Source organism: Podarcis vaucheri, assembly GCF_965113315.1.
Source record: "Podarcis vaucheri genome assembly, chromosome: 6".
NCBI classification, from domain to species: domain Eukaryota; kingdom Metazoa; phylum Chordata; class Lepidosauria; order Squamata; family Lacertidae; genus Podarcis; species Podarcis vaucheri.
Genome location: NC_138764.1, coordinates 104,205,512 through 104,233,419, shown reverse-complemented (window position 1 = coordinate 104,233,419; position 27,908 = coordinate 104,205,512). Strand labels below are relative to the sequence as shown.

General features: G+C 47.3%; 1 protein-coding gene and 1 pseudogene across 2 annotated transcripts; one reads left to right on the top strand and one right to left on the bottom strand.

The window, feature by feature from the left end:
* Window positions 1-222: 222 nt before the first annotated feature.
* COX4I2 (cytochrome c oxidase subunit 4I2) lies at window positions 223-26,738 on the bottom strand. The gene is made up of 5 exons (XM_082226562.1): window positions 26,556-26,738; window positions 14,099-14,195; window positions 8,465-8,626; window positions 6,775-6,906; window positions 223-800 (listed from the first exon to the last, which is right to left on the bottom strand). The coding sequence occupies exons 2-5, from the start codon at window positions 14,193-14,195 to the stop codon at window positions 664-666; spliced, it is 528 nt and encodes a 175-aa protein (XP_082082688.1). The 5' UTR covers window positions 26,556-26,738; the 3' UTR covers window positions 223-663.
* LOC309534872 (elongin-C pseudogene) lies at window positions 14,950-15,507 on the top strand (annotated as a pseudogene). The gene has a single exon. The product of its transcript is annotated as an elongin-C pseudogene (transcript).
* Window positions 26,739-27,908: the final 1,170 nt, after the last annotated feature.

Sequence of the window (27,908 nt, the reverse complement as noted above, 5' to 3'; positions counted from 1 at the left end):
AGACTGTTGATATGTGATCCCTGGTGCTTCCAGCGACTTGAGCTCCTAAAAGGAGCGGGGGATTCTTTTTGGATCCAGAGTTGCTGGAACCTGCAAGGACTGAGTCGGGATAAGGCAGCTTTGCATCCATTGACCAAAGGCAGTGACAATCCTACCAGAACCCCAGCTGGTTCCCCCTTTCCTCTTACCTATGGCTACCCAAGAGAGATGCAAACCACAGCCTGATGGACAACGTAGTGTTTTATTGCATGGAGGGAAAGAGCAAGGCTGCTTAAGAGGAGCTGCTGGAAAGGCCACGCAAAGAGGCTTGGGTCCAATCCAGTCTCGGCTGACCTGCTGACCTTGGCTGTGCTGGCAAGGGCTGCCGGGGGCTGTAGTCCAGAACAGCCAGAGGGCACCAGGTTGGCAGAGGCTGGGCCAGTCTCTCTGCAGTGGAACGGAGGCGGCTGGTGAACATGCCCAACCTCCTGCAGCTCCAGGAAGGCAAAGGCACATTGGGTGGATTTGGGAAGGCTCGGGCCATGGGGAGGTGATCCAAAGGGGGCTGGTAGGGGCATGGGCAGTGTGGGAGGCGTCGCCCCAGCTGCCACCCTCGGGGCGGTCAATTCTGCCTTGAACGTGCAGGATCCGCGGCTGCCTCTCCCCGACTTCCGCCTCCGCGCTCTACTTCTTCCACTCGTTCTTGTCGTAGTCCCACTTGGAGGAGAAGCCGTCCACAGGGTTGGTGCGCATGTCCAGCATGCGCTTGATTTGCTTGGCCTTCCACTCGTCGGACAAGGTGTGCGGCTTCGGGGGGAACACTGTCAAGGCAACGGGGGAAGGCCGAGTGAGGAGGGCAACAGAAAAATCATAAGCAGGTCACAGGGAAGGTTCTCCCACACTGGTTAGGAGACCCTTTATGCCTCCCAAATCCTGTTCCAGGGTGGTCAAGGGGCAGAAAGACAATAAGTAGTTTGTTTTCTTTGAGGGGGGGGGTGACTGGAAGCTGTGGCCCTCCAGATATGGCTGGACTCCAACTCCCATCAGACCCAGCCAGCATGGCCAACAGTGAGAGATGATGGGACGTGTAGTCCAGGAACATTTGGAGGGTCTATAGCAGCCTTTCTCAACCTGTGAGTCCCCAGATGTTGTTGAACTACAACTCCCATCACCCCTAGCTAGCAATGCCGGAGCTCAGGGATGATGGGAGTTGTAGTCCAACAACATCTGGGGACCCACAGATTGAGAACCGCTGGTCTATAGGTTCCCACCCCGGTGTATGGTTGTTACTCCATATGTAAGACCAAAAAGTGGACGGGGCCCCAAACACACAAACACACACACACCCTGCCTTGGGAACGCAGAATAGAGCACAGCAAAGTTCCTAGTTGGGCTACAACCTGGGTCACATCCCTGCTCAGATGTCAGTCCCAGAGAGTTTAAGGGATAAGGATGTGTAGGATGGAAGCTTTAATTGGTAAGTATCCTCTAAAACCTGCAGCTTGTGGATGCCATCTTAGCCTGTTTTAAGACAAATCCTCTTAAGACCCAGCCACACCTTAACAAAAAGCAAAGCCATTTCATCTGAGGTTTTTAAACAAGACGGCCATCTGTCAGGGATTCTTGCAGGGGGTGGACTAGATGGCTCGTGGAGTCCCTTCCGACTCTACAATTCTGTTAGTATTTGTGCTTTGCAGGACAAGTGTTCAGGTTTAGTCAACTGGCTAATGGAGTGAAATGCACGTCTGCTAAGATTTCTTTCAACACAAACAGAGCCCTGCATCTGGATCAGGTCAAAGGCCCACTTAGTGCAGCAACATCTTTCGCAAAGCAGCTCAGGAGATGCCTATGGGAAGGACTGGAATATCACAGCCGCCTCCTCACTTCTGACTCCCAGCAAGAGGCCTGCGTCTTCTAGTAACGGAGGTGCATAGCCAACATGCTTAGTAGCTCCTCCACGAATTTGTCTCCTCCTCTTTCAAAGCCATCCAACTTGGCGGCCGTCACTATCAGAGTTTCAACTGTGCTGCGTGAAGTCCTTTTATCTGTCCTGCATAGAATCAAAATCCTAGAAGTATAGAATAGGAAGGAACGCCGGGATCATCTAGTCTGACCCCCTGCAATGCAGGAATATGCCGCTGTCGCATACGAGGATCAAACCTGTGACCTTGGCGCTATCAGACCACCTTCCAGCATTCAGCTCCATGGAATGTCCCCAAGTTCTAGAGTTATGAGAGAGGGAGGAAAAACCTTTCTCTGGGTGGCGCTGTGGGTTGAACCACAGAGCCTAGGACTTGCCGATCAGAAGGTCGGCGGTTCGAATCCCTGTGACAGGGTGAGCTCCCGTTGCTCGGTCCCCTCTCCTGCCAACCTAGCAGTTTGAAAGCACATCAAAGTGCAAGTAGATAAATAGGCACCGCTCCGGCGGGAAGGTCAACGGCGTTTCCGTGCACTGCTCTGCTTCGCCAGAAGCGGCTTAGTCATGCTGGCCACATGACCCGGAAGCTGTACGCCGGCTCCCTCGGCCAATAAAGCGAGATGAGCGCCGTCAGGGGTCACTTTACCTTTACCTATCACCTGCCTTTTCTCTGAACTAAAAAGCAGGTTCCTTCCTGGGAACCACAGGAGGGAAGAGATGCTGTTGTGCCTACAAGAATCTGGCTGGCCACTGAGAACAGGACGCTGAACCAGGTGCGCCACTGGTCTGGTCTAATAGGCTCCTCTTACGTTCCTACAGGGGAACTGCTCCATCCATTCCCCTTCTCCAGCTCTGCAACATCCTTTTCTCTTTTTCTTTTTGCCTGCCCTGTGAGAATCTGTGGTAAGTGATTCGGCCCACCCTTAGCTTTCTAGGTGCACTTAAAAAAAATAAAATGCAATTCTGCATCCAAACAAACTGAATTCTGCCTGGGGTGAAGTTCTCGTCTGCAACCTCCAGCACAGCACGCAGAGTGAGAAAGTGGGTGCGCTAATTTCCTCGCCCTTTGCCGCTGGGCTGCGCACATAAACTGGGCCCCACCATCCCTGTGGGTTTTCTACGCACCAGGCAAGCCCCGTGAAGGGGAACAGCCCAGAGCTGCTGTTGCTGCAAAGGCAGGCAACAGAACTGGCCTTTCTCCTCCTCTCCGAGCCTGCCACCCCCCGCCATTCCACACCCCTCACTTGGCAGATGGGCTGTTATTGCAAATCCAGGAAAACAGCTCCATGGGCATCAGACCAGTGCGAGGAAAACAGCGGCCCCTTTGTTCCTCCCCACCCTGATTTCCAGGAGCGCAGGGCTGACATGGCTGGCTGTGGGTTGTTTACTCCCCAATGGTCCAGGAACATCAGCTGTGGGCAGAGAGGCCTGGCCTGGGGAATGGCTGGGGTGCGCAGCTAGGAGAAGCATGTGCTCCCTCTGCTGGAAAGCATCTTCCAGCAGCAGGAACGCTGCAGAAACCAAAAAGCTTTTTCGGGGCTGATTTAGGCAGGTCATTTCCCAGCCGTGGATGCAAGGCTTGAAGCAGACACCTTCCAAGTTGTTTGCTTTTGTGCCTGTGATGGCCTGGGATTCGGACGGCCTGGGATTCGGACTTGGATGCTGAACGTGAGGGATCCCAGCCTGCACAGGAGTCCCCGCCTCCAGATCCAGCTGAGCCGGGGCTGGGGCATGAGCCTGAAGGGTCCTCACCTGTGCTGGATCCTCAGGTGCAGGCGTCAGCTGAGTCTGCTCTGGCTCCTGAGGAGATGGAGGGCCCATTGCCTGCAGGTGCTCCACTCTCAGCCCCGTGAGGGGAACAGGAGGTTGCCTCTGGGTTCGGTAACCCCCCAGCCTCCGGAGATGCAGCTGCTCAGGGCAGAGAGGTGGAGGGAACCCGCAGGAGGTGCTCGCCTCCAGGCCAGGAGAGGCTAGTCACCAGAGGTTCGGGGCCGCCCTATGCCTCGGGGCAGATAAAAGCCGGCCAGCCCCAGTCCCAAGTTGCGGCTAGTTGGTTGCTAGTTCCTGCCTGAACCCTGTCCTGCTTTCGTGCCTGAGCTCCCGACCTGCCCTGGCTCCCGGCTTGCAAGCCTGTTCCTGACTTCACCCGACTCCCTGCCCTGCACCCAGCTCCAGCTACCACGGACTGCCTCCATGTTGCACCTTTGACCCCGGACCGGACTTGGACCTCGCCTCTCAGGTAACCCACGGGAGCAGCACAGTGCCTGACATGGGGGCAAAGCGATCTTCTAAATGCTCAGGCCTGTCGGAGTCAGTAGTGAAGCTGAACATGGGAAGAAGATTCCACAGGTGTCTGGTGGGCCACTGTGAGAAGAGGATGGTGGACTAGATGGGCCAATTGGCCTGATCCACCAGACCCTCTTCTTACGTTCTTAAGAAATCACATCCAGGCTACATTTATGGTAGGTTCGCTTCTGGAAACTCCAGGCAAGCAGGAGAGCTCTGGTTGTCCCGTCTCTCAAAGGATTGTGCAGAGCTGGGAATGGCCCAGAAGAGGGCAGCTCGGATTATCCGTAGAAAGGAAAGCTTGAGGCTTTTTAATTTACGCATCCACCCACTCTCTGACACACTTAAGTCGGTGGAGGCTGAATGTTCAGTAGAGCAGAATGAAGCCGTGGAGTCTTGCCTTGGCCAGATGCACTGTTCCATTTCAAGCTGCAGAGGTTGGAACCCTGTTTTCGAACACTCCGTTATAAATGTAAAATAATCGTAATCTGCCTGCACTTGGAAATCCAGCACATCAAGACAGGTTCCAGTGATACGCTGGTTTTCTACTGGTTTTCTTTCCCTGGTGTGGTGCATTTCTGCTTGGTTCAACACCCATGAGCGTTCAGATGTATTATCCTCCACTAGCAATCTGAAGCAGCCCAGTCTAATTGACCCACCTAATTCTGACCTCATTCTGCTTCATGCGTAGATTTGGCCTAAGTGGGGAAATGGCACTTACAGAATCATGGGCAGTGTGAACCAGGAGCGAAGGCTGCCTGCCTCAAGACCTCTTTTCTCAAGCCATTATGTCTTAGCACAGCCTACGTCTGCAGCCAGGCAGTGGGAGCACAACCCAGACGGAATGAAGGGGAAGCATTAAGACAGCCTGGAAAAATCACCCACCAATAATGGTAGAAAGAAGAAAGGGAGGGGAAGGATTCAAGCAGCCAAATTGGCTGGATTTCCACCGATGCCTCACCTACCGAGACAGATAAATCCAGTCTGGTTCAGACACAAAGGACGAAAGAGGTCCTGTATAAGGAAGCTTTGCCTGGGAGGGGAATCTGGATAGGTGCTGCTCCAAGTGAGATGCCTACCTTGGGCTTCAATTTGGGGAGGGGCTGCATAGCTCAGTGGTAAAGTCGATGTATTGCATGCCAGAGGTCCATGGTTCAATCCTTAGCATCTCCCGTGGGGAAAGCCCTCTAGGGTGGAGAATTGCTGCCAGGCAGAGTAGAATCCCAGAATCAAAGATGGTAGAGTTGGAAGGGACCCCCACGCGTCATCTAGTCTAACTCCCTGCAATGCTGGAATCACAAGAATTATTGGCAGGCAGCCATCCAAACTCTTATTTAGAATCTCTTTAGATTATGGCCACTGGGCCCATCACCTCCTGGCAACTAGAAGGGGAAGAAATGGAGGCAGTGAGAGATTTTACCTTCTTGGGCTCCATGATCACTGCAGATGGTGACAGCAGTCACGAAATTAAAAGACCCCTGCTTCTCGGGAGAAAAGCAATGACAAACCTAGACAGCATCTTAAAAAACAGAGACATCACCTTGCCAACAAAGGGCCGTATGGTTAAAGCTATAGATTTCCCAGTAGTGATGTATGGAAGTGAGAGCTGGACCATAAAGAAGGCTGATGGCCGAAGAATTGATACTTTTGAATTCTGGTGCTGGAGGAAACAGTTGAGAGTCCCATGGACTGCAAGAAGATCAAACCTCTTCATTCTGAAGGAAATCAACCCTGAGTGCTCACTGGAAGGACAGATCCTGAAGCTGAGGCTCCAAGACTTTGGCCACCTCATGAGAAGAAAAGACTCCCTGGAAAAGACCCTGATGTTGGGAAAGATGGAGGGCACAAGGAGAAGGGGATGACAGAAGACGAGATGGTTGGACAGTGTTCTCAAAGCTACCAGGATGAGTTTGACCAAGCTACGGGAGGCAGTGGAAGACAGGAGTGCCTGGCGTGCTCTGGTTCAGGGGGTCACGAAGAGTCGGACACGACTAAACGACTCAACAACAACAACAAAGAGTCCAGCACCTTCCGAGTTAGGCTATTTTTACACAGGAACACAACCAGCTAGCTTATACTGAGTCTGCCATTGTTCTACCTAGCTCAGTGCTGTCAACTCTGGCTGGCAGCAGCTCTGCAGCATTTCAGGCAGGGGCGTCCGCAGCCCTACCCAGAGATGTTGGGGGTTAAACCTGGGACCTTTGGCCTGCAAGGCGGATGTTCAAACTATGGTCCTTCCCTGTGAGAGAGGCTTCCAGCCCTCTTGAGTAGATGAGCCCATGATTTGCCTCAGCCTATGGTAGCTTTGGAAACAAAAAAACCCCTAAATTCAAAGTACCGCACTTCCCCCAGCACGGATGAGGCTCTGTGATTTCAGCAGTTGTGCGTAGGAGCAAAATTCCACAGGTGAAGCCACCATCTGGCCCAGCAATGCGGCTGTTGGAGGAGGCAGCACCGGTTGTATTTCTGCCTGCCTTGGAAGACTCACAGATGCCCAGGAAAGGGTGGGAGCTCTGTAAACACCACTGGGATTCTCATCCACACCACAGCCACCCATCCTCCTCCTCCTCCTCCTCTTCCCACTTCCGTACCATGGACCCGTTGCCACCAGACAATCAATCCCGTGAAGCCGATGAAAAAGAAAATTCCTCCAAGGACCGTCTTCCACTCGCTGGAGGGCCTGTTCATTTCTGCATAGCTCTGGTGAAACTTGAGCCGGTACACTGCAAGGCAAGCACAGCAGGGTCAGGATCCACGCCACCCACCTCCCCTGCTCAGGCTCTCTGTGCCTTCACTTGCCTGCCCCTCCATATGATTGGCAGGGGTGCCCCGGCTGTTCCCTGTCTCCCTTGCAGGTGTGATGGGCAGCCAAAGATGGCAGCTCCAGGCAGGAGCGGAACAGAAAATTCAGACGTGCAGCGACCCCTTCGTGAACATCACAGCCATGCCCCCTTCTAAGATGATGCAACAATCCTATCATTATACAATACGGTGGTACCTTGGGTTACAAACCCCTCAGGTTATAAAACACTGCAGGTTACAAACTCCGCTAACCTGGAAGTGGTACCTCAGGTTACAAACTTTGTCCAAGGATAAGAACGGAAATTGTGTGCCGGCGGCAGCGGGAGGCCCCATTAGCGAAAGTGTGCCTCAGGTTAAGAACGGTTTTGGGTTAAGAACAGACCTCCGGAACGAATTAAGTTTGTAACCCAAGGTACCACTGTAATAAGAATTAAGAGATGCGGTGCAACAATTGAATCAGATCTCTGAGGGATGCTTCCAGCTAGATCTGTTTTCTGCAAATGATTTGGAGTGCTCTAATATTTTGGAGTGCCTTAAGGTGTGTTTTCCCTGAAGGTACATTTATACATAACAGAACATGCCCTCCATTCTCTTGAAAACGAAGTGCTTTGTCTTTTCAGTGTTCCTAAACGCTTAGCTTTGGAGCAGGCAGAACAACAACTCCTTGGTGTCCTTCCTGCAAACCTTCTCCAGAGTAACCCCAGGAGCCCATCTTCAGAGGCCAACTCACCTCCTTTCCCTCTAATTGGCTCTAATATCTCAGGGTGAGAAAACTTATTCTCACTGGCTTAAAAGCTCTCCTTTCATGCTGATGAAAATTCTTCAGCACTTTAGAGCACATGCTCCCCAAATTTTCGTTCACAATTTTTGCTCGCTCGCACATTTTTGTGAGCAATTGCTCCAGATAAGATGCATTTTGTATGTTAACTTGCATTAATGCGCTCACTTTCCCCCTTATGGATGCATTTTTATACATGTGGCATGGCTGGAGAATATAGTGGGCACCCATCTGTCTCGAGAGACAATGGAGTGTGCCTCCGAGGGTGAAGTCAAACCGCTGCATAAGCAGCACTGGAGTGACCTCCCTGGGGTCTGGAGGTCCTGGGCTGCCCAGACCACAAGACCACCCCCTCTTGGCCTTGCTAAAGTGGTCCAAAGGAAAGCAGAACAATACCTTTGGATAATTGCATTGCAAAATTCAGGTAAGTGTTGCATTGCAAAATTCAGGTAAGTGTGAATTTCCAAGGGTGGCCGTATCTCCCTTTATGGCAGAAAGTGTGATTCACCTTTAAATGGGAGTTAAATTACTCCCACATCCCCAAAGGCTGGCAACTTAGGGTGCAGCCTCTATCTTGTCTGTCTAGTGTGCCTTGACCCTACAGAGGCTGCCCACAAAACATCATCCTGGCCCTGTGGGGATGCCTAGGTTCCTCCAGCCCAGCAGGTCATCCCTGGATGGGCCAGTCTGTTGCTACGTACGGGCCACTTTCTCCTCGTTGCTCAGCTGCTTCCAGGATCCTTTCTCTTTCTCCTTGAGGGCCTTCTGCGAAGTGTCCAGCTCCTTGCAGAAGGGGATGTCCGGGAGCGGGTAGCTGCGCGTGTCATAATACATAGGCACTGAGAGATCTTCTTGGGCCGCAACTAGGGAGAAAGAGGAACAGCAGAGAGGAACCTGAGGATGGCTAGGGCACATCCCCACACCAGCCATGAGGGTGGCCACTTATACATTCCCCCCCCAAGCTAAAAAGTTGTCATTTTTGCATTAAAATTGCATACACTAATTATAGGGATGCGGGTGATGCTGTGGTCTAAACTGCTGAGCCTCTTGGGCTTGCCAATCAGAAGGTCGGCGGTTCGAATCCCTGCGACGGAGTGAGCTCCCATTGATCTATCCCAGCTCCTGCCAACCTAGCAGTTTGAAAGCATGCCAGTGCAAGTAGATAATTAGGTACCACTCTGGTGGGAAGGGAAATGGCGTTTCTGTGCGCTCTGGTTTCCATCACAGTGTCCCATTGCACCAGAAGTGGTTTAGTCATGCTGGCCACATGACCCAGAAAGCTTTCTGTGGACAAATGCCAGCTCCCTTGGCCTGAAAGCGAGATGAGTGCCACAACCCCATAGTCGCCTTTGACTGGACTTAACCGTCCAGCAGTCCTTTACCTTTACCATTTTTTACACTAAATATATTGGCACCGCTGAATTTTAAAAAATACTAAAAATTTGAAATGTTTTTCATTTTATTTCACTTTTAATTTGTGCACTGCCTATCATTTAAATAGTACAATATGTCTCACCATAGAATCACAAAATTGTAGAGATGGATGGGTCCCAGAGATCATCTTGTCTAACCCCCTGCAATGCTGGAATCTTGGCTAATAGCAGGGGAGGCTGTGACCAGGTGACATATCAACCTGCCCAGTCAGCTGTCTGAGTGCTGCAAACTCTGGGTAGGCAACCCCTGCAAGAGCCCTGCAGATCCCTCTTCTCAGGGGTCTTTTATCTTGAAACCGCAATCGTACTGGCAGAGCTTTCACATACATAGGGAAGAGCTTCAAACTGAGCAAACATAGCGGAGAGCTTCAAACAACATACTTGCTTAGACAAGACAAGCCAGATATTTAGGAAGTTGAGGCAATTTTAATCTGTTTTAGTATTTTAACTTTTGTATGCTTTACAGTATGGTTGTAGTTTTTTCTTGCATGAAATATACTCGTTGTCGAGAGTGGATTTCATGCTCTTTATTCAGCTCATACTGGTGAGGAGGAATGGAAGTTCCCCCACAATATCTGCTTTATATACATTATTTACACAATATGCTGCATGTGATTGGCTAATTCTGGGATTCTCCTGTAGGCCAATCAGGTTGTGGATTCACTTCCACCTGGAGCTGGATTGGGTGGCTCCTGCAGACCAATCATACTGCTGCATTGTTCTAGGACCAATCAGACTGCTGCCTTTTGGATCCTATTCAACTCAGTACATAACATTGCATTATCTTTTTATAAACTGCTTTGAGGGTTTTTTTTATTTTATAAAACCAATCGATCGGTGTATAAAGTTTCTGAAACAAAATAAACAAAGAACCCAATTGATTTATATTGTGTTTTTACGGCTCCGTCTCTTATGTATTTTTTTTATTTATTGTACTGCAATTTTAATTCTGTGGAACGCAAATTGCAATACAGCAGTGTGCAATATATATGTAAGAAATAAAGGAAGCAATAAAGATTACGACTGAAAAGCCTGCTGCATCTAGCCTGGCACATTATGACTGCTACAACAGGCAGAAAAATCAAGACCCTCATCCACTTTCAAGTGGTCTGTGGGAGCCTCTGAAATAGAGGACCTGTACTCTTGACCAGTGACGGAGGAACCCTCTCCGGCACCTGGAGTGGGGCGAACCGCCCAGTGATGCACGCGTGACGTCTGTACAGACTGTGCATGTGTGGCATCCCGTACGGAGTGCATATGTGCACTGACTGTATGGGCTGCCACGCATGTGCACTCCGTATGGAATGCCGCACATAAGCACTCCGTATGAGCTGCCACTTGCACAGCGACTGTATGGGCTGTTGCACGAGCGGCATCCTCTATGATGTGCACATGTGCGGCATCCTGTATGGACTGCACATGTGCGACATCCTGTACAGAGTGCACATGCGCGGCAGCCTGTACGGTCACTGTGCAAGAAGCAGCCCATACGGACGCCGTGCAAGCGGCGCCCATACAGACTGCGTGCGCCCTCGGCCGCTCTACAGCTGGGGGGAGGCAGGCCCCAGAGTGGCACCTGGGGCAGCCCACCCCCTACGCCCTTCCTATGCGTCTGCTCTTGACACCCCTTCAAATTAGAGGCTTGTAAAGCAGGCTGCATGGCTAAGCTAGAGACCACCAGCCCCTCTGCTGCTGACTCTGTCTGAGGATTGAACTGGGTTTTATGCAACTTTGAGCCACATGGTGTGTGTGTGTGTGTGTGTGTGTGTGTGTGTGAGAGAGAGAGAGAGAGAGAGAGAGAGAGAGAGAGAGAGAGGTGTGTTTTGCCCTTTTCCCTTGTGCCAAACCATCCCTCCAGATGTTTTGCACCATCATCTCCAAGGAGCACATGTCAAGGTAACCATTTTCTCTGATAAAATGAAACTCAGGGAGGCTTGTAGAAACCCAAGCAAGCCAAATATTACCGTGAAATAAACGGCAGTAAAAACAGCATCGTAGACGTCATCAAAACACAATCCCTACGGCGACAGCAGGCTCAAAACAGGATTGCTTTTAAGCCTTGCATTCTTTTGAGCCTGGAGTTAAACTGCTCAGAGGGGATTCTACATTCCCTGTAGGAGAATTCTGTCCATATCACAGGCCATCTGATGGGTGACGCTTAGCCTGTCTGTGGTGGAGATCAATCTATAGGGGAATAGCTCTGTGCTCAACTGCTCCTGCTCCTCATAAGGCTTGGTTGCCAAAACCCTCTTGGTTGCCCTCCTCTGCACACCTTCCAGCTTGTCAACCTCCGTCTTAGATTGCGATGCCCAGAACTGGACACAGTATTTCAGTGTTCCAGACAGTGTGGTCTGACCAAGGTAGAATAGAGTAGGACTATTAAAAAAGGCTGCTTCTTGGGAGAAAAGCAATGGCAAACCTAGACAGCATCTTAAAAAGCAGAGACATCACCTTGCCAACAAAGATCCGTATAGTTAAAGCTATGGTTTTCCCAGTAGTGATGTATGGAAGTGAGAGCTGGACCATAAAGAAGGCTGATGGCCGAAGAATGGATGCTTTTGAATTCTGGTGCTGGAGGAGACTCTTGAGAGTCCCATGGGCTGCAAGAAGATCAAACCTCTCCATTCGGAAGGAAATCAGCCCTGTGTGCTCACTGAAAGGACAGATCCTGAAGCTGAGGCTCCAAGACTTTGGCCTCCTCATTAGAAGAGAAGACTCCCTGGAAAAGACCCTGATGTTGGGAAAGATGGAGGGCACAAGGAGAAGGGGACGATGGAGGATGAGATGGTTGGACAGTGTTCTCGAAGCTACCAGCATGAGTTTGACCAAACTACGAGAGGCAGTGGAAGACAGGAGTGCTTGGCGTGCTCTGGTCCATGGGGTCACGAAGAGGCGGACACGACTAAACAACTAAACAACAAAATGAGTTCCCTTGATCTGAACACTAGACTTCTGTAGATGCAGCCTAGAATATCACTCACTTTATTTGCTGTTGCATCGCGCTGTAGACTCATGTTAAGCTTTTGGTCTACTGAAACCTCTAGATCCTTTTCACCTGCACCGCCCTAGCCTATATTTGTGCATCTGATTATTCCTGCAGAACCTTGCAATTCATACTGCTGATAAGCCATTGTCGGATGACTAGTATTCTAGTGTATTTTTAACTCAACAAACATACCGCCTCGGCTTTGAAATCAGCATTTACTACTGCTGAGTAAATAAATATAACGAGAGCCAGAAGCTACATGTTCAGCCTTCCGCAATATGTAATGATTTTTTTCGGGGGGGGGGGCTCAGCAGAGATCCTTTTTATGGAAACTGGGGTGTCAAAAGCACGTCCCTAATTTTGTTTGCAAAATGCTGGTGAGTTATATGTGCTGCTTGTGGGGAGGTTTTTTTTTTGGGGGGGGAGGTGATGGTTGGGTGCCTGCTGCATTGTCAATGTTTAATCTGTTGTCTTTGCAGTTCTTCCAAATATATTATTACCAGTGTAGTTTGCTTCCTTAATTATACTGTGTCAACGCAATGTTACTGTTTTCGCCATTACGGCGATTAGCTCTCAAGTGCAAGTTGTAAGCAGGGAAGATCTCTTGAGGCTGGGTCCCTCTTTTCCACCTCCTTTTTTGGGCTCAACAAGCTGCAAAGGTTTTGTAACTGGGTCACACTGGGACGCTTAATGCAGTCTTCATAGAATTGTAGAGTTGCAAGAGACCTCTAAGGGTCATCTAGTCCAGCCCCCTGCAATGCAGGGGTCTCAGCTGAAGCATCCATGGAAGATGACCGTCCAATCTCTGCTTAGAAACCTCCAACGAAAAGGCCCATTGTCATGTTGCCACCTTCTGGACCTCTCATGGAGAAGGCACACTAAGAAGGCACTCCAATGATGATCTGGGTAGGTTCATAATTTAGAATAATAGAATAATAGATAGTAATAATAATAATAATAATAATTTATTATTTATACCCTGCCCATCTGGCTGGGTTTCCCCAGCCACTCCGGGCGGCTTCCAACAGAATATTAAAATACAATAACTTATTAAACATTAAAAGCTTCCCTAAACAGGGCTGCCGGAAGGGTGTTCCACAGGGCGGGTGCCACCACCGAGAAGGCCCTCTGCCTGGTTCCCTGTAACTTGGCTTCTCACAGTGAGGGAACCGCCAGAAGGCCCTTGGAGCTGGACCTCAGTGTCCGTGGAGAACGATGGGGCATAATGATGGTAAGATTTGGACAGGTCCCTGGGGATCCAGCCCCCTCATCCAACCCTGTGCAACGCACGAATATGCAGCTGTCTCCAATGGGGATCGAAAGGGATGTCGTTTTGTGGTTTCCCTCAGCTGCCAAAATGTCCCGGGTCGGCCCTGGGTAGGATCCGCATTCCAGACAGAGCAACGGGAGCTCACTACATCACGGGGATTTGAACCGCCAACCTTCGAATCGGCAAGCCCAAGAGGCTCAGTGGTTTAGACCACAGCGCCACTCGCATCCCTACTAACAACACCGAGGGCTGGGCAACACACTTAAGGTAAAGGGACCCCTGACCATACCTACCCCTGCTAGGTTGGCAGGAGCAGGGACTGAGCAACGGGAGCTCACCCCGTCACGGGGATTCGAACCGCCGACCTTCTGATCGGCAAGTCCTAGGCTCTGTGGTTTAACCCACAGTGCCACCCGCATCCTTACCTGCACCTTAAAAAGTAGGCCACATCTTCCTCATACATCTAAAACAACACAACGCCACTTTCAACAGTCCTGGCTTCCCCCAAGGAATCGTGGGATCTGAAGTTTGTTCTGGGTGCTGAGAGCTGTTAGAGAACTCAAGCCATGCCCCCCCCCCTTTAGAAGGGGACCACTTGCCCCAAAGGACAACAGGAGCAAGAGATGACGGCAGGAGCATCACTTACCATGCCCGCCATGCCCATGGGCTGCTCGGACACCAGCAGCAGCCAGGACCCTTCTTCCGGTCAGGATGCCCACCCGCAAGGACGGCAGCGACAGCATCTGCAAGGCCAAGGGATTTTATTACAGTAAAAAACAGTGTAAGTGTAAGAAACCAAAGAAAAGGGGTGAGGGAAGTCGAAATATGATGTGGAAGGATTCAAATTTATGTTTTGTTTTCATTGTAAAATGAAAAGCATAAATAATTTTTAATAAAAATAAAAATTATTTATACCCCGCCCTCCCCAGCCAAGACCAGGCTCAGGGCGGCTAACAGCAGGTATAAAAACAATTGATTGAAACACAACTTAAAAACAAGATTAAAATGAAACATTAAAATGCAGCCTCATTTCAGTAGGATCTCAAATCAAAAACTTTTTTGGGGATGAAAACGTCAAGTCTTCACCAAGGCCTTTTTTAAAAAAAGGAATTTATTACTTATTGATTTATCATATTTTTATCCCGCCCTTTTCTCACTCAGGGTGGTGTACATAAGTCAGTGACCAGAGCAATAATCACAGAATCACACAATTTTAGGGTTGGAAGGGAACACCAGGGGTCATCTAGTCTAACCCCCAGCAATGCATCCAGCTGAGATTGCAGCGGGCTGGACTAGATGACCCTCGGGTCCCTTCCAACTCTACGATTGTATAATTCTATGATTTCTTACATTTTTATCCCACCTTTTCCTCCAAGGAGCTCCAGATGGTGCACGTGGTGTTCCCTTTCCCATTTTATCTTCACAACAACCCTGTGAGGTAGTTTAGGCTGAGAGAGACACACACGCGCACGCACCCCCGTGCACATTAAATCTATGTTCTGAAGAAATATCTGGAGGGTTTTGGGCAGAGGGAGGGCGGTTGTCCCGGCTGGAACCTTGAGGGGCCTGAGAAGCTACTTGGCGAATATCTTTCGGGTGCTGGCAGGGCAGAGATATTATTGCAAAGGCTCCAGGGGCAAAGAACCAAGCATCTGATAAGAAAAGATGGATGGAGAAGAGAAGACATATGGGGCTGTGAAGGCCCTGATGTTATGTATGTGAAATTGATATCCTCGGACGGCCATGAGTTCATAGTTAAAAGAGAGCCTGCACTCACATCGGGAACAATAAAAGCTATGTTGAATGGTTCAGGACAATTTGCAGGAAATTAAACAAATGAAGTGAATTTCAGAGAGATTCCTTCCCACGTCCTATCCAAAGTATGCATGTATTTCACCTATACGGTTCGCTACACTAACAGCCCTACAGAGATCCCTGAATTTCCAATTGCACCTGAAATTGCACTGGGACTGCTGATGGCCGCAAACCTCTTAGATTTGTTAAAGTAAATTATAATAAAAATGTAAACCTTTTTTCCTCCCAATATTTAATGCATGTAGTTCAGGTAGTAACTTTTTCATATGGCAATATTCTGTATGTTTGGTTAAGACGTGTAATGGTCACTGCAGAAGCTATTGCTCACAGTGATTTTGCACAGGAATCATTCATGCTCTGATTTTGTTTGGCTGCTTACATAAGTAACAGACTTCTTACCAACTGACAAATAAACATGCTAATTTAGTGGGGGGAAGAGGGAAAAAAAGAAGAAATATCTGGAAAGGACTGGTAACCGTGTCGTCTGGATACGGTGTTCACACTCCAAAACTTTTCAGAGCAAGGACAGGACAGCAAAGCCGAACCTCCATATTCAGGAGGTCTCTACCACTGGTGACCAGATACTGGGAATAAATAGCAAGAGAGTAGAAGCCTTTTGCTCCGCTTGTGAGCTTTCTGGCCGCAGCCGGGCTCGGAATGCGGGGCAAGGTGGACTTTCCGGGAATTGCACTTTTTTACGTTCCAAAGTCCAGCGCTTTGTGACACAGGACCCGGGGGCCCAGGGCTATGGGTGGGAAATCGGCCAAGCAGAGCACTCGTGTGGGGTGCGCATCATGCCCTGGACAGAGGGACACCCTTCCGACACCCTCCAAGATCTGCCACATGGCAGAAGAAGCTGCTTTCCTAGTGGCTGAGTGGAAAGAGGGTTGTTGTGAACAAAAAGACATAAGAAAGAGGCTCTGCTGAGTTAGCCCAATAGCCCATCTTGGCTAGTATCTTGTTTTCACAGGGTCCTGTTATGGGAAACCTGCAAGCAGGACCCAGACACAAGAACATTTCTCCCTTGTTGCAGTTTCTTTCTCTTTTTTTGTGTATAATTTGTTTATTATATTTTCTGTTTCACAATTTAAAGTACAGTGGTACCTCAGGGTACATATGCTTCAGGTTACATACGCTTCAGGTTACAGACTCCACTAACCCAGAAATAGTGCTTCAGGTTAAGAACTTTGCTTCAGGATGAGAACAGAAATTGTGCTCCAGCGGCGCGGCGGCAGCAGAAGGCCCCATTAGCTAAAGTGGTGCTTCAGGTTAAGAACAGTTTCAGGTTAAGAACGGACCTCCGGAACGAATTAAGTACTTAACCCGAGGTACCACTGTACTCATTTTTACATCCTTAATATATCAATGACTTCCCTTCCTCTCTTTCCTCGGTTCATTTTACACATCATAAGTCCCTGCATATTTTACAGAAACTATACCATTCAGTATTCCATCATTGCATCCATCCACACTTGCTGGACCTTCCAAAGCAACTACTCTATTCCGAACTTAAAAATGGAAAGCGTAATGCTGGTGGTCAACAAAAGAGGTTGAAAGACTGTCTCAAGGCAAATCTTAAAAAAATGTAGTATAAACACCGACAATTGGGAAACACTGGCCTGTGAGCGTTCCAGTTGGAGAACAGCCTTTCCCAAAGGTGTCACAGGGTTTGAAGACGCTCGAACTCAGGACACAAGGGAGAAACGCGCTAAGAGGAAGGCACACTTGGCAAATCCACACCGTGATCAACTCCTGCCCAGGAACCAATGTCCCCACTGTGGAAGGACGTGTGGATCCAGAATTGGCCTCCACAGTCACTTACGGACTCATTGTTAAAACCGTGTCTTTGGAAGACAATCTTACTTGGCTACAAGTGATCGCCAAAGAAGAAGAAGATTGCATCCATCATAACTTATTTATCTTAATGCTGCCGGTTTTCATCTGTACACAGTTATTTCCCATATATTCAATAAATGTTTTCCAATCTTCTCTAAGCGTACGGTATGTTCTTTTTGTTCTCTTATTCTATATGTTGTTGTTTTTTTGTAATAATTTTTATTACATTTTTTCCAAATTACAGAAAGAACAAAAGAAAAAGCAGAATAGAAGAAAAAAAGAAAAAAGAACAGAGAATCACATCCATTTCAACAACTTATTTCAAATTTCCATTGGACTTCCCCACATCCCCCGCATAATGCATTCTTAATAATAAAGTCATCAGCAAATTATACCCTTATTTCGTGTGTTTCTTTATATTTTCAATTGCAATTTAAGTTTAAATCTCTTATTCTCCATTTACTCTAAAAATATAACATAATATCATTTTTACCCATTTAAACTTTGATTCTTTCACAAATGTTAGCGATTTCATAGATAATTAAATTTCATTGCTGGGGCTAACGTTCCAAATCATACGACGTCTTATGTTTCATACAACTTATAGTACTTTTGCAAATAGTCTTTAAATTTTTTCCAGTCCTCCTCCATTGCCTCTTCTCCCTGGTCTCGGATTCTTGCAGTCATCTCGGCCAGTTCCATGTAGTTCATCAATTGCGTCTGCCACTCCTCCAGTGTGGGCAAATCTTGGGTCTTCCAATGCTTGGCGATAAGAATTCTTGCTGCAGTTGTAGCATACATAAAAAAGTTCTATCCTTTTTTAACACCTTCTGGCCGACAATGCCCAGAAGAAAGGCCTCTGGTTTCTTGGGAAAGGTGTACTTAAACACCTTTTTTAACTCGTTATAGATCATTTCCCAGAAGGCCTTCAATCTTGGACAAGTCCACCAGAGGTGAAAGAATGTCCCTTCAGCCTCCTTGCATTTCCAACATTTATTGTCAGACAGATGGTATATCTTAGCGAGCTTGACTGGGGTCATGTACCACCTGTATACCATTTTCATAATATTTTCTTTCAGGGCATTACATGCCGTAAATTTCATACCGGTGGTCCATAACCTTTCCCAGTCCTCAGACATAATGTTGTAACCAATGTCTTGAGCCCATTTTATCATGGCTGATTTAACTGTCTCATCTTGAGTATTCCATTTAAGCAGCAAGTTATACATTCTCGATAATGCCTTGGTCTTTGGTTCTAACAACTCTGTCTCAAGTTTCGATTTTTCCACCTGGAATCCTATTTTTTTATCTAGCTTAAAAACTTCATTAATTTGGGCATAGTGTAGCCAATTTTGCACCTTGTCCTTTAATTTTTCAAAGCTCTGCAACCTCCAATTACCTCCAATGTTTTCTATTATTTCCCAATATTTCGGCCAATATGCCTCCATATTGGATGTTTTCCGAGCTTTGGCCTCTATTGGTGAAATCCACCTCGGGGTTTTACTTTCCAATAAGTCTTTGTATTTTTTCCAGACTATATATATTGCTTTTCTGACAATATGGTTTTTGAACATTCCATATGTTTTCCCCTTGTCATACCACAAATACGCATGCCAACCTAACGAATTGTTAAAGCCTTCCAGATCTAGGACATCAGTGTTTTCCAATAAGATCCAATCTTTCATCCAGCAGAAGGCCGCAGCTTCATAGTATAACCTTAAGTCCGGCAGGGCAAACCCCCCTCTCTCCTTTGCATCAGTTAGTATTTTAAACTTTATTCGGGGCTTTTTGCCCTGCCAGACAAATTTAGAAATGTCCTTCTGCCACTTTCCAAAACAGTCCACTCTGTCCACAATCTGCAAGGCCTGGAACAAAAACAACATTTTTGGCAAAACGTTCATTTTTATAGCTGCAATTCGGCCTAACAAGGATAGTTTCAATCTTGACCAAATTTCTAGATCTTTTTTAACTTCTGACCAACATTTTTCATAATTATCTTTAAATAGATTCAAATTCTTAGAAGACAGATTGACCCCCAGGTATTTCACTTTTTTAACAATGTTTAGTTCTGTTTCCTTCTGAAACCCCTCTGTTTCAGTAACCGTCAAGTTTTTCCCTAACACCTTAGTTTTTTGTTTGTTCAACTTAAAACCCGCCACCCGACCAAATTTCTGAATCAATTCCAAAACTCTTTTTGTACTAGGTTCTGGCTCCTGTAATGTTAAAACCAAGTCATCTGCAAATGCTTTCAGTTTATATTGTTTCGCTCCGACCCGTATTCCTTGTACCTGCCGATCCTCCCTTATCATATTCAGCAAAACCTCCAGGACTGAGATAAACAACAGAGGGGATAGGGGGCACCCCTGGCGTGTTCCTTTTTCAATATGAAGTTCTTCTGTCACCACATTGTTCACTATCAACTTAGCTTTTTGTTCTGAATAGATTGCCTCTATTCCATTCTCAAACCCCCTTCCCACTCCCATCCCTTCCAAGTTTTTCTTCATAAATTTCCAAGAAATGTTGTCAAAGGCCTTCTCCGCATCAATAAAAATTAACACTGCTTTGGTGTTAATATTTGTTTGTAAAAGTTCCAGAATATCAATAATGTTCCTGGTATTATCATACAAATGTCTACCTGGGAGAAAGCCTGCTTGGTCCTTATGGATTACTTCATTTAATACTTTTTTAAATCTGTTAGCCAAAACATCCGCAAATATTTTGTAATCCACGTTTAGGAGTGAGATGGGGCGGTAGTTCTTGAGTTGAGTCTTTTCAGTTTCCACTTTAGGTATCAGTGTGATGAATGCTTCTTTCCACGTATCTGGTGCCCTCCCTCCCCCCATAATCTGGTTGCAAACCTCCATTAATGGTTGTATCAAATAGTCTTTTAAAATCCTGTAGTACTTGGAGGTGAGTCCATCAGGGCCCGGAGATTTGCCTAGTTGCATATTCTGAATGGCATCCTCGATTTCCTGTTGTGTTATTTTACAATTCAAGATTGATATCTTCTCTTGAGATAATTTTGGTAGGCCGTTATCTTTCAAGAATTGTTCTATCTCAGTTGCTTCCTCGGATTCTTGTGTGTATAGTTTTTTAAAATATTTCTGGAAACACCTTCTAATTTCTCCCGGTTTCTGAATGTTTTTCCCTTCAACTTCTAAGTTGGTGACATAATTTAATTTTTGTCTCTTTTTCAACTGCCAAGCAAGCAGTTTCCCACATTTGTTCGCAGATTCAAAAGATCTTTGTTTCATTTGTTTGATTTTCCATTCCACTTCTTGGTTAATCAATTTCGCATATTGTGACTGATAAAATTTGATTTCTCTTAAAGTCTCTTTTGATTTTGGATTCACTCTTAATTTTTTCTCTCCATCACTTATCTTCTCCAAAATCTTGTCTTTTTTACTATTCCAAAGTTTTTTCTTGATTGTATTCTGTTGTATCAGAAACCCTCTCATAACAGCTTTGCTTGCGTCCCAGATAATTCTTTTTTCCACCGAGGTATTCAAGTTAATTTCAAAATAATCCTTTAAAGTTTTTTGGGCCTTCTTTACGATCTCTTGATCTCTTAACAGGTTGTCATTCATTTTCCATCTGAAGGAGTCGGCAGTAGTAAATCTCATTTCCATTTTCAAAGCGTTATGGTCGGAGCAAGTCTTTGGGCAGATTTCTATTTTTGTAGTCTTAGGTGCCAGCCCTCTAGTTGCCCAGATTTGGTCGATTCTTGTCCATGACTGGTGGGCCTCAGAAAAGAAAGTTCCTTCTTTACCTAGGGGGTTTCTCGTCCTCCATAAATCAATTAGGTCCATATTGTCAGTTAGTTCAAAGAAAGTTTTTGGTAGTCTTCCATCTTTAGTCAGATTCTGATTCTGTGACTTATCCATCAAAGTAGAGACGACCCCATTCATATCTCCCATCATAATGATGTTGGAATAGTCCAGATAGTCCAGTAGTGTCTCATGCAGCTTCTTATAAAATTCTGATTTCCCCTCATTTGGTGCATAGATTCCTAATATCAAAACTTTTTCTCCTTGGATCGAAATTTCAATAGCCAGGATTCTTCCTTGTTCATCTTTAAACAAAAATTTTGGTGATAGATTCTCTTTGGCGTAAATCACCACGCCTCTCTTCTTGACTCTATCTGATGAGATAAATTCTTGGCCTAATCTTTTATTTATTAACACCTTCCTGTGTGACCTGGTCACATGGGTTTCTTGCAAGCAAATTATGTCCAAATTCTCTTTCTTTAGGATATGGAAGATCCTTTTGCGTTTTTCTGGGGAATTCGCGCCGTTAATGTTCCAACTATACAGCTGCAGAGACATCCTGTATCAATCTGTTGTTACTCTTGTTGGGTGTCTTCTTTTTTGTCCAAGTCCGAGGGTGGTAACTCTTTTCCTGACTCTGGTGGTGGCCAAATAGCTGCCGCTCCTTTCTGCAAGTCTTCTCCGTGGTCGTGTAGGAACTTCTGGCTATCCTCTTTCGTTTTGATTTTTATCTTCTTTCCTTTGTATTTGAATGAGAGGCCTTGTGGGAACTCCCACCTGTAAGGTATTCCGTTACCTCTCAAAAGTCCAGCTAGGTCAGTGTAGTTAGATCTTAGATCCAGTAATTGTTTAGGAATATCCTTGTAAATTTGTGCTCTTCTGTCCTGGATCACAAGTGCTTTATTAAAATGTAGGTCGAGTAGCTTGTCTCTCTCCTGCTTAGTCCTTAAAATAATCAAACAGTCTCTAGGTCTGTCCTTCCCAGCAGCCCTTCCCAATCTGAATGCAGTTGTTATTTTGAAGTCTGTATCTTCGTTTATACCCCAGAATTTAGAAAATTCTGCTGTTAAAAAGCCAATCAAGTCCTCTTTCTCAACCTCTGGGATAGAGCGTAATCTCAAATTATTTTCCCTGTTTCGCAGTTCCACCAAAGACAGATAGGCCTGCTGGTCAGTAATATGTTTATGGAGCGGCCTTACCTCTCCTTTCAATTCCTCCACTTCTTTAGTTACTGCTTCTACTTTTTCATTCGCAGCCTCGGCCAATTTTCGATTTTCGGATACAACGTCCTTTAGGTTTCCAATATCTTGTGAATGCTTAGCCACCTGTTCAGAAAGTTTGGTAATTGAGGATGTGGCTAAGTCAATTTTTGCAGTTTGGTCATCCACTTTTTTATTCAAAATTGCAAATTGTTGTAGCATTTCCTCTAGGAGAATGTTGGATCCCCCAGCTGCCATATCTTCACTTGCTGATTGTTCGGATTCTTCAGCTGGGGTTGTTGGTAATGGTACAGCCTGTAGTACCGCAGGGACTGAAGATCTGCGGGCCTGGGAAACCAAAGTTGTTTGTACCAATTTGCCTTTCCCTGCTTTCGACGCAGCTCTTGTTTTTGGTTTACCACTCATTCCACACTCATTCCACACCTGTCTTTGGATTCAAGGTCAAGCTGTCAAAAGTTCCATGGGAAAGACAGGCCTCAGAGTGAGTAACCAGACCACAGAGAGACAAAACAAAGTCAGTTCTCAGGAAATTGTAAATCCCAAACTCCACTAGGGGGAGTGTTGTTCAGTTCATGAAAGAAGAAACAAAGTTTCAGTCGCCATTAAAGTTCCTACAATTAGTTAAATTAACCAGTGTCTTTAGAGAAGATCTTTTCCCTCTGGCAGAGCCCTCTCAATTTTGCCACAATCGTTTCTTAAAAGGTGCAAAATACAGTTACTTAATTGTATCCACCGGTAATGCCTCTAAGTGTCTGTTTCAGCTTTGTAAGTGTATCCGCAACACAACTTTTTGCCCGCTGCAAGTCCGGGACTAGGGATTTTCAAGTCTTTAAAGTTTTTAAAAGTCTAGCGGAGAAGAAACCCCAAACAGAGTAGACACAATAACAGGAAAATAAAGATAACTTGCCTTTCCCTTCAATTTCCAAACTTCTCCAGACGTATGCTGTCTCTCATTTAAAAACCCTTTTGTACTGCTTCCAGCTTGTCAGTTCCTTTGCCTTTGATCATTAAGCACCTCCGGGAGACGGACTTCCTTTTTCTCGTCTCCCGCTTTCAGCCGAATTTACAATTTGTAATCCAATCTCAAATAAATCCTACTCACGAGTAGTTGATTTGTAATCCAATGTGAAGGAAGAAAGGTCGGCGCTCATCGGTAACAGCCGCGCGGCTTCACTCCCGCAGAAAGAGCGATGAATCCACAGCACCGCTTCCCCTCCGCGCTTCCGGAGCCCCTTACGGGGTCCCTTCTTCGTTTTGGGGGTCGCTCTCGGTGCCCGCCGGATCCCACGGCCACGAGCTCGCTCTGCTCGTGGTTTAACTTAATGGGTCGTCGCTTCGCCGTAGCGAACAACCCTTTTCTGCGGAGCCCCTCTTTGCTGCGCAAAGAGGACCGCCATTACTCGTTTCGCGCCGCCTCCGGAAGTGCTCTTATTCTATATGTTAAGTCTGCAAGCTGCGCATATTCTGTCAGCTTAAGTTGCCATTCTTCTTTGGCTGGGACCTCGCTCGTTTTCCATTTTGGGGCTAACAAACCACGGGTTGCAGTAGTGATGATGATGATGATAATGATTATATTTATAATTATTATTTATTATTTATACCCCACCCATATGAGTGGCATACATAATAACCTTTTTTGATGACTGGGAATTTCTGTCTGAGTTATCCCCAACAGAAAGGACCCTGGGTTTTTTTTTGGAAAGTACTTTTAAACATTTTTTTCCCCAATTCATTATGGATCATTTCCCAATACTCTCTTACCCTTTTACAAGTCCACCCCATATGAAAAAGCGTTCCTTCAACCTCTTTGCATCTCCAGCACTTATACAGTGGTACCTCGGGTTACAGATGCTTCAGGTTACAGACGCTTCAAGTTACAGACTCCGCTAACCCAGAAATATTACCTCGGATTAAGAACTTTGCTTCAGGATGAGAACAGAAATCGTGCTCCGGCGGTGCAGCAGCAGCAGGAGACCCCATTAGCTAAAGTGGTGCTTCAGGTTAAGAACAGTTTCAGGTTAAGAACGGACCTCCGGAACGAATTAAGTTCTTAACCCGAGGTACCACTGTTTGTAGTTTCCAGCAACTGGTATTCAGAAGAATTGCTGCCTCCAGCTGTGGAGCAGAGCAAAGCTGTCATGGCTAGGAGCCTTCGACAGCCCTCTCCATTAATTTTCTAATATTTATGAGCCTCATTTGATCAGGGGACCTTAACGTATCCAGGGCTATGTGCACACCAAGCCTTCAAAGCACATTTAAAGCACACTGCCACTCCATCATCATCATCACCACAATAAATTGTTATTAATATTTATTAAATTTCTTCGTCGCTTTTTTGCCACGGCAGCTCCAAGCGACTTACAATTTCTCATGCGTACATTAAAACCAGCCTTAAAAAATCTTAAAGGCAAAATCTTTTTTGTTTATTTTTGAGCAACATTCAGGGCCGTCTTTAGCATATGTGCCGCTAGGGTGCAAAGAACCACCCAGCGCCCCCAAATTTAGTTAATTTCGCATGCATGGCACCATTGAGAATGACAAGTGCCGCTGTTGTGAATGAGAAGCACCGGCGCGGTGCATCTTTGCTAAATGAGCTCACAAAATCAAAAGTCCTTTTGTGAAACAGTAGGTATACATTTCGGTAATACCTACATATTTTGTTTTTCTAGCTTGATCAAAATTATTTATTATTTCATAACAGGTAGATAGTTAAGAGCTTAGGAGGCTTCAGCAGCGGCGCCAGGCGCCCCCCAGAATTCAGCGCCCAGGTGCCCTGCACCCGTTGCATTCCCAGGTAAAGATGGCCCTGAGAACATTAAACCATCCCAATCCAAAGACAAAAAAGGGTTCATTTTGCCTGGTGCCTAAAGATATGTAATGATGGCGGCAGGTGAACCTTTCTGGAGAGAGCATTCCACAAGCGGGGAGCCACCAATGAAAAGGCCCCGTTCTTGTGTTGCCCAGCCTCTGGACCTCCTAAGAGTCCTTGGTACTATAGTTCACCCCTTAAAGGTAAAGGGACCCCTGACCATTAGGTCCAGTTGCAGACGACTCTGGGGTTGTGGCACTCATCTCACTTTACTGGCCGAGAGAGCTGGCGTACAGCTTCCGGGTCATGTGGCCAGCATGACTAAGCCGCTTCTGGTGAACCAGAGCAACGCATGGAAATGCCGCTTACCTTCCCGCCGGAGCGGTACCTATTGATCTACTTGCACTTTGACGTGCTTTTGAACAGCTAGGTTGGCAGGAGCAGGGACTGAGCAACTGGAGCTCACCCCGTGGCAGGGATTCAAACCGCCGACCTTCTGATCAGCAAGCCCTAGACTCTGTGGTTTAACCCACAATGCACCCCTTACAGAGCTCCAATTCCCAGCCTCTTTTACAAACTAAAGTTCCCAGGATCCTTGGGGGGAAGTCACATGCTTTTGTGCAGCCCTGGATAGGTCAAGCATCCCTAATCCTGCAAGTCACACCACAGCCCTCTTTCCACCCAGCTTCTGTCAACGCCTGGAAGGTGTCAGCTGCCCGAGATACAAGCCCTGTCTCAGAAATCAGACCGGCAGTGGGTGGGTGGAAGGGAGAGAGGGTGGCAGAATAAATGGTCCACCCAATGGCAGCTTCCTTGGTGCCAGAGGCCTAGAGATCTGGCTATCCTAAACACCTGAAGCCGCCTTTCTCTGGCCACACCTGCAGTGGCTCGGCCAGCAGGAGTGAAAGTGGCCTGGCACACACACCCCGGCCCTCCAGCGTCCCAGCAGCCCCTGGTCCTGGCCGGCAGCCACCAGAGAAGGTGGCCGCTGAGGAGGACCCGTCCTGTCTGACCTCTAGACACGGAGAAAGGCACTCGAGGCAGAGAGAGGGTTCAGGGTGGCCCTGGCACTGGGCAACAGATACCCCAAATCTCTTGCTGGGCACTGTGGAGAAGGCTTTCTTCTGCCCTGGAGGATTCCAGACAGTTTATAAAGCAGGGATAGGATCCATCTGTTTGACATTTTGGGGAACCAAGCGGAAACTCGTGGGGGGCACAAGAAGGAGAGTTGCCCTGGCATTGCTGGAGGAGGAGAATGGAAGCCAAGCTTTGCCTTGTAACGCCAAACTCTTACAAAGTTACTTTGTTCCCGAAGAAATTCTGGCCTCCTCCATTATTCACGGCCTGGAGGAGAGCAAAGAAAGTTTCCAAGGCGAAAGGAAACAAGAGACGCAGAAGGGAAAATGCGTCGAGGGAGTGCAGTGCCGAAACCTTGGGCCCGGCGGGCAGAAATCTGGGGCAGACGGGGCATTGAGGGGGCAAATCTGCCTCCCCAGAGTCAGAGGGCAAGCAGACTTTCCCGTTATGTGCCGGGGAGCCGAGCAGGAAGGCAGTCCTCCCAGCCTGGTGGTTCAGAGGTACCAGCACCTACCTAGCCTAGCCAGGCCGTTGTGCCCCTGGTAGAGCTTGGAGGAGGGCGAGCGGGAGGGTACTCACCGTGGCACAAGCAGGGAGCTGGAGCGGACGAGGTGGGAAATGGAGGCAACAGGCTTTCTCCAAGTGCAACTGCCGGGAGGCTGGCAAGCAGCCAAGGCACAAAACAGCTGCCAAAGACTCTTATTATAGAACAGACCCCGGTGCAGGCAGGCAGGCAGGCAGATGGAGGGATGTACCAGGCCACTGGCTGGCTGGCTGGCCAGCCCCTCTGCAGCCCCCTGGCTCCAGGAGAGGAGGACGACAACAAGGGGGGGCTCCTCATCTACAGACACCCCCCCCCCCAGTATAGAGAATTTGCAAGGGCGGCCAGTTAGGAGGAGCAAGGAGAGAAGAAAGCAGGACTTGGACAGAGGCCAGTGGCCGGCCAGTCAGCCCCCACCCCTTCCTGTACACAAACACGGCTGCACACTCCAAGCTAAGAGTCCTTGCAGCATTTGGAGAAGGAGGGGGAGAGCTGGAGAGAGGGTTTTTTTCCCCCAGGCTCCATTTCCAAGAGCTACACTCCCCCTGCTGCTGCCTTGGGACGAGGCGTCATCACCGCTTTTTAACTGCAACGTGAAATTAAAAAATTAAGGTCTTCTATAAAAGATAAATGTTCATAACTGCATATGCAAACCACATGTCTGAAACCCCACAGGAAAACAGCCCTGAAACCATTTTGACTTCCAAAATGACCGAATGATTTCTCTGCAAGGTCAAGGAAAATGGAAAAGCCTCCCCATTGTCTTTTCCTTCACAAATCCTGTCTTAAGGGTATGTCTGTGTATGAATAGGGTGAGCCTGTGACCTGGCCCAGGAACTAAGAATTTGTCATTACAAAAGACTGGCCAGGCAACCCAGGGTATCCAATCAAGTGAGCATTAACAGGTAACCTGCCAGACAGGAGATAAACAACGCACTCAGATTTCTGCTGTAGACCGCCCTTTCTGTGATGTAGGTATGATGTATGGAGGGGTGGACTTGAGCTCCAGGGCAAGGAATTTAAAATGTCTAGATAAGGGCGGGCACACCTTTCTTCTGCGTCCTCCTCCTTTCCTGCGTGTGAGGGGAGCACCCTGTTGCAACAGATCAATAAAGATCAGGCTTACTAGCTGCTTTGCTTCTCAATATTCTCTGGTTGGCCTCTGTTATTTTCTCCTACCGATGGGAAACCTACAAAGGGCTCTTGTGTCCCTCATAAGGGAATAAGGGCAGATTTTTGTTTATTACAATCAAATCAATAATTGTTCCAAGGGTTTTATTTATTTGAGACTATCAGAAGAGGCAGGCTGCTGCATCACGCCTGCTTTCATTTGTCATTATGATTTGTGTTTTCGTGTTGTAAGCTGCCCTGTGATCCTTGGATGAAGGGCA